General features: G+C 34.7%; 1 protein-coding gene across 2 annotated transcripts; it reads left to right on the top strand.

Moving 5' to 3' along the window:
• The first annotated feature begins 5731 nt into the window (after positions 1–5731).
• LOC115441653 (androgen-dependent TFPI-regulating protein) lies at positions 5732–13956 on the top strand. Of its 2 annotated transcripts, none has more exons than XM_030166511.2 (5): positions 5732–5874; positions 8540–8728; positions 11110–11256; positions 11693–11913; positions 13113–13956. In XM_030166511.2, the coding sequence occupies exons 2-5, from the start codon at positions 8546–8548 to the stop codon at positions 13291–13293; spliced, it is 732 nt and encodes a 243-aa protein (XP_030022371.1). In that variant the 5' UTR covers positions 5732–5874; positions 8540–8545; the 3' UTR covers positions 13294–13956. The 2 variants fall into 2 exon arrangements, with proteins under 2 accessions (XP_030022371.1, XP_037296174.1); XM_037440277.1 differs by lacking the exon at positions 5732–5874 and adding an exon at positions 6902–6919.
• The last annotated feature ends 1737 nt before the right edge of the window (positions 13957–15693 follow it).

The raw sequence follows: 15693 nt of genomic DNA, 5'->3' as shown, positions 1-15693 counted from the left end.
TCGTATGCGTTTTCTTTTATTTGTGTTGGAAACTGAACAGTCAGTGTCTAAGCTTGAAGCAGTTTCTATTGTTACAAAATGTGATGGTTGGGGAACATCACCCCCAGGATCTGGGGGCTCGTCCATTCCAACTCCCAACTAAATATTAATTAAGTAAATACTCACTTACCAATAGATGTTTTCTATATACACTACACTAAAATTAAATAAATAATGAAAAATATATACAATTTACAACTTATCTGACTAAATTTCTGAATAAAAATAATTATTTTTAATTTAACATGAAAAAAGACACCCGCCAAATTCAAAGGTTTTCCGCGTTTTTTTTCTTACCGACATTTATACTAAGAGCGCGGTCGGCCATTGTTATTAACCCATTTAAAAAAAGAACAAGCAGTTCGAGGTGTATATTTTTTTATTTTATGTGTAAAGAGAATGTATTCTCTTTCATAAAATTATTGCTGGCATAAACGAAATCCAGTTTTAATAAAAGGAATGGTTATTTTTAAGAAATAATGTAGGTATGTAGTGTAAATAAAATAGAAAATTTTAAAATGTTATATTTGTAATTTGTATTGATTGGAAAATAAACTTCATAATTATATCGTTTTTTTGGAAACAAAAAACGTGCTTTTATGTTAGATATGGTTCAGTTTACTTCTTCCATGCATATTATATATGTACCTAAGATGTAGGATATACATATTTTATATAAACTAGTTAAATACAGGAAAAATATGGGAAAAAAATGTTACATTTCCACTAATATTTGCGATTAAAAGCGTTCAGTGAAATATTTGGTGGGAACTGATCAACGATATCTGATGCTTACGGTGTTTACCATTTCTGTGGCTTTGTTTTATTTAGCCACTTTTGTGGCTAACCATAACCACCTTGAACAAATCTGAATTCTTAGAATTATCATTATATATCTTAATGTTTGGGAATTACTAAAAATAGTAGTATCGATACAATTTCACGAGGTCAATTCATTCATAAATTAGACCTATTAAGAAATAAAGGCCGACTACAAAACTAACTAAACGAATGTGACAAAAGAACATGACAGAAGTCTGTGTCGTTTGTGATTGGCTGAGAGACGAACACGTGACTGACGCATTGGTCTCTCCGCCAATCACAAACGTCAAAATTTAACGACATCGACTTTTGAATCGTTTTTTTGGTTATTCTTTGGGGGTTACTGAAGGAAATTGTAAATATTTCGTCTTAAGATCACGAGAAAGTGATACTGCACCTGATGGTAAGTTGAGTGGGGTCTAATAGAATGTCGACTGACAAGAGATGATTACCCCCTGGCAGTCGACATAATTATGCCGGCCTGCTGGAATCGCATATACACGACTGATCCCTAAACGCGATACACGAGGACTACTATGGCGGGTTTTAACATTGGTATGCCAAGTGCGACATATGGAAGTCAAATGGGGGTGGTAGGGAATTGTTTATGACCCTTCTAGTCCCAATATCTTCCCTTATACGCAGTCGTGCATCTACAATATGTTTTGTAATTATGCGTAGTTTTTACAATGGAGATCATTTAATAGTACCAGAGCAATCGTTTAGTTGCCAACTTATTCTTTAAATATGGTGTAGATACAAGAAGGTGAGTACGATGACATATGCAAGAGAGGAAAATAACTATGAAACAGGTACGTTATGTTTTTAAATTCGCCAGTTAGCAACGACGGCCGACAATTATTTAAATAATCTGTACAATCTACAAGTAATTTATGATGTTCTCATAAAACATACTGCCTGATATATTTTATGGTCCCGCGTCACAATTTGGAGTACAGTCAGCCGCGAGAATTGTTAAAAAATTCCACATCAGTATTTCTTTTTTTTATTACTAGCAATATTTAATTGTATACACTGGATTATTACATTGCATTCGTAGACACTCACGCCTTATCCCATAGACTTCCCTTCCCGCACAGATATCCCGAGACTAGAGCGCCTTTCTACGATCTTGACACTCTTCTTTAATTTCTTCCATGCTTATAGTCCTTATTATAATTCTTTGTCGGTTGAGGATACTCCTGACCTGCTCCAATCAGAGATTATTTATTACATCAATATACGTTATAGTTAAGGATTTAATTTATTATGCGGTATGGCGGTATGTACCTATACTATTTTGAATTTTGTCAGTTGTTTTTTGCGATTGACTGTACCTTACTGGTACTTTTGTTTGAAAACAGCAGTGGTGGCCTTTGCGTATATTTTATAAAGAACCTTCATTGTTAGGGTTCCGGTTCCCAAAATGAACCTTTATAGGATGAATTTTTGCCCGTCTGTCTGTCTGTTTTTTAAGACCTTTTTCTCAATATCAACATGAAATTTATATCAAGTACTCGTGTGTACCATCTCTTTTAGCTGTGAAAAAAGAAACTTGTAAAATAATGTGATAATAATGTGACTGTTTGTGTCACACATTTGGTGATTTCAAAAAGGAAATAAAAATACCTATAGTCTGTTCAGAAAGAGAACTGTCGTGATCGAAAAGTGAACTAACTTTACAATTTTTACATGGCAACTCTTCCCCGTCATCTGATAAATGTTAAACTCATATCATGTCATATTGCTTTGTTATTCAATGATCTTACGTGATTTTAGAGTGCTTTTTGTCTAGAAACATGCCGAAAATAAAACAAAAAAGGCAATCAAACACAGTAACGAGCTCAAATCTCACGACGGTTCTCTTTCTGAACAGACTATACTTTACAACATTTACATGCAAAGGAGAAAACCTGAAAATCGTTAATATGTACTTTAATAATAAAACAAAAGGAAATTTACTATTACCAGCTAATTTGGGGTTGGTGCCTTCTCTAGATATCGAATGGCTGTCAACTTTGAACTTATATACGTAAATACGTTACCAACAAGTTTGTACAGAACCCTCAGTTCGCGAATCCAACTCGCACTTGTCCGGTTATATACTATGCCTGATCATACGCATGAGTCATTGAGAACTACCAGAATATCGAAACAAAAATAGGAAAATAATTTTATTTGAAAAATATGATAACTAACCAGGTGTTTATTTGGCGCTCATACTACGGAAGATAACACTTCCTTCTATCAGATTAACATAATAATTTGATAGACAAACTCTCCTGTAAATAGAGATATTGGTTTTCTAGTAGTCCTCTGTAAATCGTAAACCATTTAGGCGATAGTCATTTTTTACATTTCACCTTTAACAAGTATTAAGTAAAGAATTTTCACAGTTGAAAACGTTAATCATGGATATTTCGGCCTTTAAAATTTAATATGACGAAATTTTAAAGGCCGAAATATCCATGATTATTAATTATTTTTACGTTTTTCTTCAACTGCGAGAACTAATCACTAACTAGACGTGAATTTAAATTCTTTACTTGCCAATACTTGTTTAGTTACCCAGATTAAAGGTGAAACAAAATGTATGAAAATGGACCTTGAGGTATCGCCTTAATTTTAATGACCTCTTGATAGAAACTGGTTATTAGGTATTGAAGTTCAGACTACAGGTCACGTCTAATTGTCAGAGTCGATTGAACAATTAGATTTCACTAGAAATGTTTCAAGACAACTAACGCCATCTATTATATTTTTGTGTAATATACCACACACCACACACGACTTTACCATAGATTTTTTTATAAAATGTTACAACACTCCTAGCGCCATCTATTACTATTTTATGGAATATACCATATGCACAGTTACGCCTTATACACTTTCCGTCGCGTGTATTCGTCTATTGCAATATCTGGCACGAAGTTAGACTGTAGCCTGATACTGAGAAGAAAAACCTATTATATACCCAAATCGTCATAGAACATGGTAGATTATAAAACCGGCACATGAGCCACAGTGTGGATAAAAAAAAGAAGCTTTCCTTGTTTAAATATTTTTTCATATGACAAAAGTGATAAAATATGTTTTTGGGCGATTTTTACTTACCGACGGCAGGCCGCGTGGCTGCAACATGATGTTTTTTAGATGGGAGTCAGTTGTTTGGATGTTATAGCATTTGCCTAGAGTGCAGACGTTTCAGCTATGCTAACTTTGTCTCTTAAGTAGTACAGCGGTGTAATATAATCTTGAACATGCCTTCAACCCACCGAATCCATTCTAGAAAAATACATAAGCTACTTTCATCCCTTCAATTTGCTTCTAAGTCCCATAATATATTAAGAAGTTTTAATTCAGATTTTTAAATAGATGGCGCTGACGTCGTACTGGTAGCTGTATAATTCTATAGTATTTCGGAGACTTTTGTAGCGGGAATGGGTATTCAGGCGGAACACCTTAATACTCCATATTAAATTAATCACAGATAGGTAAGTTTATAATTATCACATAACTAATGGCGGTCAAGTTTTCGTTATAACGTGGTCATATAATATTTATGACCAAAATTAGAAGAACTTTTAATGACGCGTGCGCTTGTCCATTGTAATACAGACTATATTTTTTATGCATTATATTAGGTGACTAGCTTTTGCTCGCGGCTTCGCCCGCCTGAAGGAGTTTTCCGGGATAAAATTCCACTGTATGATAAAAGTCTTGCTATATATTTTCCCGGTACTAATAGGTTCAAACTAATTTTATCCCCATGGGGGTTGAATTTATCAAAATCATATTTAAGCGTACGTCTTCATCATAGTAGCTCCAAACTTTTATTTCAGTTCAATCAGACGAAAATCTAAGAAGATTTATATAAACTTTCATCCCCTATTTCATTCCTAGGGGTGGAATTTATCAAAATCCTTTCATAGGATGCCTACGTCATAACATCTACCTGCATGCCAAATTTCAGCCCGATCCGTCTAGTGGTTTGGGCTGTGTCAGTCAGTCAGTCAGTCACCTTTGAGTTATATATATTTAAATATGATTAAAAACATCGCATTTTTCATTATTTTACGTTAATTGTAAAGCTGTTGTGTTTTCTTTACAGTTTGTAAGCAATCCTTTAAATTTAGCATTTTTTTTTTTAAATATCTTATTAGCACTGCTGCGTAACGGTCCATGGAACACAAATATTTTAACCTAATGCTTACATTGGGACATAACAATTACTAAACAACTTAACCTTTTTAGTGGTGGTAGGTCTATCATATGTGAGAGTCCGCCTAGGTAGGTACCACCGCAATGTCTATTTCTGCCGCCAAGCAGCAATGTGAGGTCACTGTTGTGTTCCGGTTTAAAGGACACTGTAGCCAGTGTAAATACCGGAAATAATAAGACTTAACAGATGATTTCTTATGTTTACGCGAATGTTAGACATTGAAATTAAACTAATTTTCGGATTCTATCGCGGTGTTAGTATTTTATTTTCTCCCGACGTTTCGAAGACTTTGCAGCCTTCATGGTCACGGGGGGGACTGAGGTGTTGTTCATCCGTAAAGTCAGTTACGTTAATTTCAAGACTTAACAGCTTACGTCTCAGGATGTTGGGCGCAGTGGAATACCAAACAATACTTTATGATTCAAGTTGTTGGATGGTGTTTTTACTATTTATAGGCGGTCGTATCGCTTACCATCAGGCGAACGGCAAGCACGTCTCGTTATTCAAAGCCAAAAACCCTTTAGTATATTATATACCGAGCTACAATGAAAACAAGCACAGTTGAGAGCTCTAGCTTAATTGGCCGTATGATTTCCATGTCCGACAATCTCAGACCTACATTTCGCTTTCACTTCAAAGCCATTACAGGCCTTCGTTGCTGGCCGGTGTTCATTCGTCACATAGCTCAGTGAAACGCCGTTATGTGACGCGAGTGAACGTGTGTCGTTATAACTAGTTGGTTATTTATTTTTAGTACAACTAGTTTGTTATTTTAGTTGTAGATTGTGTAGGTAAGTTGTAATTTACTTATGTATTAAAAACGAAAATGTTTTGTACTGTCTTCTATTGCCTGTGGTGTGAGTTGAAGATATTTCCATTCTCCAGCGAGTAGCATTTTTGTTCTAAAACAATTGTCATTAATTTGTAATGTAATCGTGAGATTTTTGTTTGTGGGACAATTGTAGGTTCGCTCTTTTGCTTACTAAAGTAATAAAAAAAGTGTCTATAGATATGGGTTATTTCATGAAAAAACGTTAGTTGCGTTGAGGCCGTAGCCAAGATGCCTTTTTATAATCGCTAACGCTAACACAAAGCAGAAAAAATGTATGGGACTTATCCTATGGCTAAGTCTATCGTTAATTATCTAATTCTCATACATAAAATTAGCGTTAACGAATGTAGAAAGGCATCGGCCCGCGTATTGAAATTTTTGTTCTTAATGGCTTGCAGTCATATTAATAAATTGATTATATTACGGGTTATTAGAAAATGACGTACAATTAAATAATTATTTGCTTTACAAAAGGGTTCTATTGGTGTAAAAACTACATGCGTTAAAGCAACAAAAAGTTTAAAAACAGACATGTCAGTATAAGTGGCAAAGGGTTCATATAACCCGATTTCTGCTGGCTTCCCTTTCATAATTAATGTAACATATGATCATTAGAACGCTTTCCAAACCGCATTTATGCATATTATTAGCACCTATAAGTTGTGTCGAGTTCCCTTCGGAAAACTTCCTTCTTCGCCACTGGTATATAGACTATATACCCAATGTAATTCATATATGACTGCGAACCAAAGCGTAGCTACCGCTGCATCAACCGCGTCAGTGATACGGGGTCCGCGAGCTTTGAGCTCATACCTACGTTAAACTAAGCGGGCGCCGAAAAGTTCGCACTGCCCTGAAGTGCTCCCAAGTAATATAGATATAGGGCCCCTGTAACTGTAACAAGCTACACTACCGCTGTAAACTTAATTTTATGGTTTTAAAACCATCAATTTTTTACCATTAACAGGAAAACGGCCTTCAAAGACAACTTGTAACTCAAGAAGGTTAGTTTGTTAAACAAAATTCATGTTAACAACATAATAACCAACAATATTAAAATGAGTCATTGTCGCGATCGCAACAGCTATTTCTTCTATAATAAATATAGTCATACATATAATTCAGTCGCAGGAACATTATAAATAGTCACTTTGAAATGATTTGATAATGATAATACTAATACGTTAGAGTAAGTATTGTATAACCAAAGTATCCCAAAAGTTAATCAGCAGTCTAGTAGTGACCCATCATCATCATCAGCCTATATGTTTGTCCACTTCTAAACGTAGGTCACTTCCAATATGCGCCATTTTGCCCTGTCGCATCCAGTTTTTGTCAGCGACTTTTGTAAATCGTCACTTCACCCAACTGAAGAAGCTACACTATATTTGCCGAGTAGTGGTGTCCACTCAAGAACTCGTTTATCCCATCGGTTGTGGATTCTTCGACAGATATGTCCTGCCCTCTGCAATTTCTCGAATGCTCCAAACGCCCCCAATCCTCAGGGCGGGCGTCTTCTACGTTTCTTCAGGCAGCGGGAGGGATCCTCACGCTCGCGAAATCTCGGCACTCTCCTTCTGCAAGGTCACCACCTCACAGAAGTGGGATACCGCAGGGCCTCTAGCTACTAACCATTGAAGCAACTATGGCCGACATCTAAAGGTCTCCTTCGACCAAAAACCTAACCTAACCTACCCTTGCCTGTATTATTCCATTGTACCAAACAGCGAGACCCTACTATTTGCCGGCTATACCTACACACATAAAAAAAACACTACAGCGATTCTTGACACTCATTCCACAATACAATAAACACGGAAAAAAAACTTATATTTATTTTCCATTTTAACATCAGGCTAAATACGCCACCTGCGCAGACCCTTAAACTGAATCTCGTTTTTAATCGTGGGTAAATTCTATTGTTTTGTAGTTTTTGTTCAAAATTTATTCTAATGATATAAAAAATAACAATGAATAATTAAATCTGATAAGGTAATGTAAAAATTCAAAAATATTTATAACTATAGCTCGTTAATTTCTTATTTCGTATTTGATTCTTCCATTGTAGTAATTATGTTCATTGAAATTTAAATTAAATTAGTAATATGTGATCATCATTAGTTACTTACATTTCTACGTCATAATATTAAAATCTCTGAAGAGGATTACAAACTTGTTATTATGTAAATCTTAAAAACTCACCATACAAATATTTCTTCTATGATCTTCTATCTGTCACCATACCCCGATAAAGTAGTGTCAGTACAATATACTTTTTAAACAAATATGGCATAGGTTTTTAAATTCTATGGGATTTTGATCTCGGAAAAATTATGGTACAAAAATCTAATTCATTATAAATATTAGAAACAATACATGGCACCTACTAAATATATACAGTAACAGTTTATGACGTTTCCTTTTAAGCATAGCAATTCTTGTATTAGAAGGCACTGCTCTTCCATATTTGTTATAAATTATTAATTAAAATCAAGTTCCATATACCTTTAAAAGGACATGTCTGTTTTGTATTGGAGCTAAAGAATAACTCTAACTCGTAATTTTAGAAAAAAATATCCATTTAATAATGAAGTCACTAAATGTCCCCTTTTTTGGTATTCCAGGAAAAAATGTCAAGCCAAATATACTTCCGGATGGCGGGGTACGTGATCACTTTAGTGATGCATATAACAAATTTGATTGCGATGCGCATCACCATCAAAGGTGCAAACATCACGCAAGGGACCCTGGAGGACATTGGCATCCGGACTTTCAAAAGCATGGAGTATCGATATTTGACCACCTGGAATGTTGTAAGTATTATCATATATGGAAATGAGAAATTCTTGGTAGATGTAATCATTCTCTACATATTATATGCGGAAATCTTTAAAGATTTAGTGTATTGGGTTGGGATCAGACTATAATGAAGATAAAACTCTATATTCTGAGCATAAAATATTTTATCCAAAACGAACATACATGAATAGTATCACGTCTCTATCTCATGGGTGTGGACGGAGACTATGGATTGGTACTTTGCACGATTCTGGCATATTTCTCTCGATTCCTGCACCTTCACCAATATATTTTTTTTCATTTTCATGCATTCTCACCGGTTCAGAGTACTTTTGACCTGGCCTTTAGTAAGAATTTCAGGTATCTATGAAATCGAAGAAATGTATTAAAATTTAAAGGCTGCTGACTAGAGTTTTATGCAGGTTATAACTTTAAAGGATTGTGTAATAAAATAATTAAAGAAAGATGTTGGTATGCGAATAAATAACGTTCTGTGAGAATGGGTCAAATTAATTAATTTGTGAATTTAATTGAATGAAACTATTATCAATTAACTTATTAATCAAATAATTAGTTGAAACGTCCGTCAGTTTCTTATGAAAACGAAATGTGAAAAGCGCGTTGCCGCCATTTTGGGGTCATATGTCTAATGGTGTAACTTGACAGCATCTGCACGGAGCTTAACAATAAAAAAATAACTTAACTAATAAAATTCTAAGTAGACGGAGTCGTTTCGGAGTCAATCCTTGCTGGTGGCAAGATATATTTTATATTCGCCCGGATGTCGACCACCGTACACAAGGTGTTAAAACCCGCCATAGTGGCCCACGCAAAAGTGTCGCGTCGGATCAGCCTGTGTATATCCGGTTCCAACAGGCCGGCATAATAATGTCGACTGTAGAGGGGTAATCATCTCTCGTCAGTCGACATTCTATTGCACCCACTCCACTAACCGTGCACGTATAAAAAAGAAAGTCATTGTCATAGATAGATTATAAATAAATTAAAAAAAACTAAAATATTTCATATTGAATGACCGCGTTTGATTTATTATCGATTTACCTTTAGACCAAGTTGCGAGAGTCCAATTATTGTTAGCCTCCTTATGTCCTCTCAAGGGTATTATTACTGACTGAACATATTGTCAAACGATTACATAACGATGCATGGAAATGTCTAGAATGAATTACGTAATGGCGAATAATTGTTAAAAGGAAGTTAATTATGTAATTGCAATTTTATTATAGTACTGTACATAAAGTCCATTTTACATTGTTAATGTTTTATAATATGAAGTTTTACTAGATAATATTTTTTTTAAGCCGGTTCTTTCACTTTCTAATGCCCAAATCTAGTTCACATGTTATGTTATAACGAAGAAAGTTATATGCCGACATTATTTCTCGTAGATTTGTAAATTTTCTTAGACGAAATATGTTTATAGTATCATGCAGATACAATATTTTATAAATGACTCATATAAAATTAGAAAAAAAAAATTGCATGTTAAATTTAATTTTCATTACTGACCCGCTGCTTGACGTTAGTCCATTTCAGGAAAAAAAAAAACAATAATTCATCACACCTTTATTCCTGACGAAGTAGGCAAAGATACACCTAGGGTACCCACTCATCGCTAATTGCGTTCCGATAATTGATGTAATAGGTGACGAGTCTATCCCCATACCGCACATAAATTCCAGACTTCGAGCTGACACCAAGCTGAGGAACCCAATAACACTTTTCCCGACCCAGGAAACGAAACTAAGTCGTACCACGCACGTAATACAACTACGCCATCGGGGCAGTCAATAATAGGAACAAAAATCTCGAAAATTTATAGAAAACTTATGCAAAATTGTCTAACTAAGGATTTCAGTCCAGGGCCTCCCGCTTGTAATTATTTAAAATTTATTGCTTTGAATGACAAGACGAGCTTGTCGTTCGCCTGATGGTAAGCAATACGACCGCCCATAAACAGTAGAAACACCATCCAATTCCTTAATTTTTTTGGATCATTGTTTGGTATTCCACTGTTCTCGCCATTCTGAGACATGTTCTTTAAACTACAATGTTCTTTAAACCGGAACACAACAGTGACTACAGACTGCTGCTTGGCGGCAGAAATAGACATTGCGGTGGTACCTACCCAGACGGACACTCATATAAAATAAGGAGACGCCAAGATTTCTTCAATTGATGAATATTAATAAATCATCATCATCATCATATCAGCCACAGGAAGTCCACTGCTGAACATAGGCCTCCCCCAAGGATCTCCACGTCGACCTGTTGGAAGCGGCCTGCATCCAGCGACTTCCTGCGACCCTAGCCAGGTCGTCCGTCCACCTTGTAGGCGGGCGTCCGATATTAATAAATATCCTTCTCATTTCAGGTGAATCAAATAAATTACGCGATTTTGGGACTTGTCTGTGATATATTAACTATTAAGAACAGAAAAAAGAAGAATTACAAATTACCTCCACTTTTACGGTCTACGAGAGACATTATATTTGATGGAATTGTCCTTCCCAATACTTTCGTAAGTACACCGCACCTAAAAGCACTTTATTAACATATTTTTTAGTTAATGGGACGATTTATATGAGTCCGTATATATACATAGGTATAAAACTCATCCTAATGGCCCACATAACATGACGTAATTTGATTTAAATAAAATTACCGACGCTTCAAAAGTAATCATATCTAAATGTTAGCCAGTAAAGTTTTGGACAAAGCTATATAAACTGTCAATTTTAATAAGAAAATTCATAACCATTAAGCAGAGATAAAACAAATTTTCGGATTTTACCGCAATTTTAATATTATAATTTTCTGCCGACGTTTCATAAACAATCATTAACCAAGCTGGCCTAATGCGGATTGGTAAACTTCGCACACCCTCAAAATTCCTATAGACAACTTTTCACATACGCAAGTTTCCTCACAATGTTGTTTCTTCATTTTTTTTTCAGGTGGTGTCCTCACTATTCTGGACCTTATTCTTGTACGATAGAAGTCTAGTTTACCCTGAATTCATAGACTTGATAGTCACTAAGGCCTCAAACCATGTGATACACACGGCGATCGTGCCTGTAGTATCATGGGAGATGATGTTCCGGCCTAGGAAAGAACCGAAATCCCATTTAAGGAATATTTCGTTGTTAACATTATATATGATTCTTTACTGTTTTGTGTAAGTATTGTTTACTATCCTAATTCTAATATATGGGAGTCTGTGACGATGTTTGTACGTTTGGAGGTTTATTACAAATTTCCTTTGCTCGCGGGAAAAAAAACCCGCTTTATATTTTCACGGGATATAATGTCTATAGTACTCAAGAGTAATGTGGCCTAGTATAAGTGAAAGAATTTTCAAAATACATTCAGTAGTTTCAGAAATTAGACCCTACAAACAAACAAATAAACAAACAGACTCACAAACTTTTCCTCTTTACATAAATATAAATAGTTCATTTAACGGTAATAACTCCTAAATTTGTATTAACTAAGCGCTGTATGTTATATTACATAAATAGCCTACATTGTTGCACATTTAGAGGTGGCGAACTACGTATCAAATATACTTGACCATCCTCTTACACCCCATACATTGCAATCACAGCAAATAATGTAAGAAAATGTCACAATCGCGTACCTGACATGATTGAGACCACATAGAAATAAAAAAAAAATGAATGAAGCATATACATTACATCATGTTTTGAATAGATATACTTATATGCTGCTCTTTATCTCAGAAAAGTGCATAGTAAAATATAATTCGGGAATGTGAATTCTCGCGAGCAATGCCACGAGTAATGTCCAACCGTTGATAAAATACCTAAGAGTTTGTAAGTCCCTAATTTAATCTGTAAACAGAAATGTCGAGAGAAATTTAGGCTAGAATATAGCAACACTAAAATATCCAATGATGCTGTCAACTTGATGCCGCATAATATTGCAATATATAAACTATAAAATTGTATCAGTTCATAAAGGAACTCCCAGCTGTCCAGTAACTGATAATTTGGGAACATGATGACAGCGTCTGCGCGGTCTCTACATTATAGTATTTGGCTGTTCTCGTGTAGTTTTGACAAGAATGTGGAGCGGGCTTTATTAGCCAATTAGTTTTGCCCGCGGCACCGCCCGCTCAAAAGAGTTTTCCCGGAATAAATATTCTCCTGGAATAAAAATTTTAGTACTCAGAAGTAATGTATCTTCCTATTAGTGAAATAATTTTGTTAATCGTTTCATCGGCCAGTAGTTCCAGAGATTAGCCCCTACAAACAAACAAAGTTACAATATTTCCTCTTTATAGTATTAGTATAGATAAACTTCCAACAAAATGATTCCCAATTGAAAACTCATTTAATTTTTTTTCCATTCCAGATTGCATTTCACTCACTACCAGAAGGGAGTGTGGCTGTACCCTATATTAGACGTTTTACAGGGAGTGCACTTCATACTGTTTCATTTATGTGTTGCTGCTATGGGCTACTTCTATTATTTCGCGCAATGGAAACTGAACAAGATTATACATCGAGAAAGTAATACGAAGAAAATTAAATAATTTATTGGACAGTATTAGTGACTGTAATTATTCATAAAAAAAGTGTAGGTATGTCATACTCTAACAAATCAAAGGCGAAATGTGTTTGGTTCGTACACATACATTTGAAATGAAAGTGTTATATGAAAGCGTTGACGCATGTCAACAAAATATTATACCGCCTTCAAAAACCACTAAAAACCAAACAATAATGTAACATTACGAGTCGGTGCCTAAAAAAAATTGTCGAATTGAGAACCTCCTTTTTTGAAGTGGTTTAAAAAAGACAGCGATTGTTTATCATTTTTATTTCTTTATTTAATGATCTTGGTCGTATTTATATGACCATGTCGCTCCGTAGCCTTCACCGATGTTCTCACTTTTCATGATTTCAAAATATAAAAAAAAAACCCTAGTCTATTCTGACGCTGGAACCGACAACAAAAACAATTTATCATTTACGTGTAGTATATGCAATCGTCCCAATTGAGAAAATTTCAGATCTTCAGTTTGCGCGCCCTAATGGCATATCTGGCTTTTTATCATAATCTATAACATCATCGGGGCACTCCTCGAAAAGGAAGAAGATTAAAAGCAAGGTGTTGGTGGATTAAGTTTTCTAAATCGAGAGTTTATTTATTTGTACATAGAGTGGAAATACGTAATAAATGGGTAATGAAAGTATTAAGTTTTATTCGTAACCTTGAAGATATATTTCACTTTTTCATTTTTTTGTTACTATAGGAACTGGTCAAAATACTTTGTAATATATCGATTAGAACTTTGCAGTATTTGTAATTTGGCCGGGAATCAGATACTTACTAAATTAATATATTTTGAGGGTATGGTAAAGTCTATCAATCCGCACTAGGCCAGCGTGGTGGATTAATAACTAATCCCTCTCAGTAGTAGAGGAGGCGTTTGCCCAGCAGTGGGACATATAATACAAAGCTAATATTATTATAAACATTAAAAATGTTGATATAATAAAACGTTAATCACTGTATTAAATAAGAATTAACGTATAGATTGAAATGAATGAATTCTTTACTTAGCAAAAAGTTATTTTGTGCTTAAGTATATAATATATGATATAATCTTATAGATGTAATTAAAGGTTACCTGTTTCTTTTTTTTTACAATAATGCCAGAGAGTATTGCTCTTATTCTGTTGTCCTTGTCCAGTATAAACAAGTCTAGAACGCAATTAAAAAAATATATGAGTTTACGAATAAAATGATAAAAATTAAGATAAATTAACATTATAAATTAAGCTTCGGCTATTTTCTTGATATTTTTCACGATTTGTTTAAAGTTGAAATAAGAGGTAAGAGCAAAGGTTGTATTATTTATTATGTCGTCCGTACACATTAATGTGTAGAAAATATCTTTAATATTGAGGCGGGTATACATTATGTAACTTAGATTTAATTTCAAATATTTTAATAACTACAAAAAAACTGGAATGCCTATTGCACGCCTACCCCCTTGGATATTTTTCATTCTATTTCGCAATTTATTTGTATTTGTGTTGCTGTATATTGTGATTGTAAATCCCGCCATAGTGGTCCAAATAAGTAGTAAGTTGCATTCCGGGATCAGCCTTTTAAGTAGGCCGACATAATTATGTTGACTCGTCAGAAGTAATCATCTCACGTTCGTTAACAATCAACACTCTATATTATCCCATTCCGCTTAATTACAGTTGCTTTGGGGTCACTTCGCCGTGCTCTATACAATGATACTGGCATTGTCGATGTCTATAGGCCATGGCGATTACTATCCATCAGATCAATTGCTAGCTCATCTACCTTCGTAAACTATAAAAATATTGCAACGTCTTATTAATTTCAAGTTTATATGACACAGTCCGTCTACACCGCTAGAGCTGATCAATACACATAAATTGCTGATGAAAATATTATACTTAATAAAAAAATAAGACCAAAAACGTAAATATAATTGTCATTAAAATATGGCATGAAATGCCCGAATGCGTGCGCGCATGAACGGGCAATGTCTCGAAGCATGGTGAATAAATTTATAAAAATTATTAATCATAGAAATATATCCAAATTGTTTGGAATCTAATGAATTTTAATATGATAGCCAACGACTACGAACGACTAAACCAGTAGATGAAGAGTTATTGATATACGAAAGTGATGGTGTTTCATAGTATGACATAATGACTTATTGTATGAACGTCAATGTTGTATTGTGTTATGCATTGACGATAAAGGAACGGATTGTCACGTACCAGACTGGAGGACATTCTGGCAGTTTGAATTGGTGGACATCTTGAGACATATTCTTTTGTTTTAGCTCTTAAGAAGACGAGCACAGAGTAATTAAGTAGAACAATGACTTCGAAGCGCTACGTGATATTACCGACTGCTTCGGCGGCGTAGTTGTATTGCG

This window comes from Manduca sexta, chromosome 18 (genome assembly GCF_014839805.1).
Source record: "Manduca sexta isolate Smith_Timp_Sample1 chromosome 18, JHU_Msex_v1.0, whole genome shotgun sequence".
NCBI classification, from domain to species: Eukaryota; Metazoa; Arthropoda; class Insecta; order Lepidoptera; family Sphingidae; genus Manduca; species Manduca sexta.
Note: the sequence above shows the minus strand (reverse complement) of the source record. Positions and strands in the feature narration are given on the sequence as shown.

Coding starts and splice junctions, on each gene's coding strand:
- LOC115441653 (XM_030166511.2), top strand. CDS start 8,546: ATGTCAAGCCAAATATACTTCCGGATGGCGGGGTACGTGATCACTTTA. Junction 11,257..11,692: donor TTGTCCTTCCCAATACTTTC/GTAAGTACACCG, acceptor TTTTTTTTTCAG/GTGGTGTCCTCACTATTCTG. Junction 11,914..13,112: donor ATGATTCTTTACTGTTTTGT/GTAAGTATTGTT, acceptor TTTCCATTCCAG/ATTGCATTTCACTCACTACC.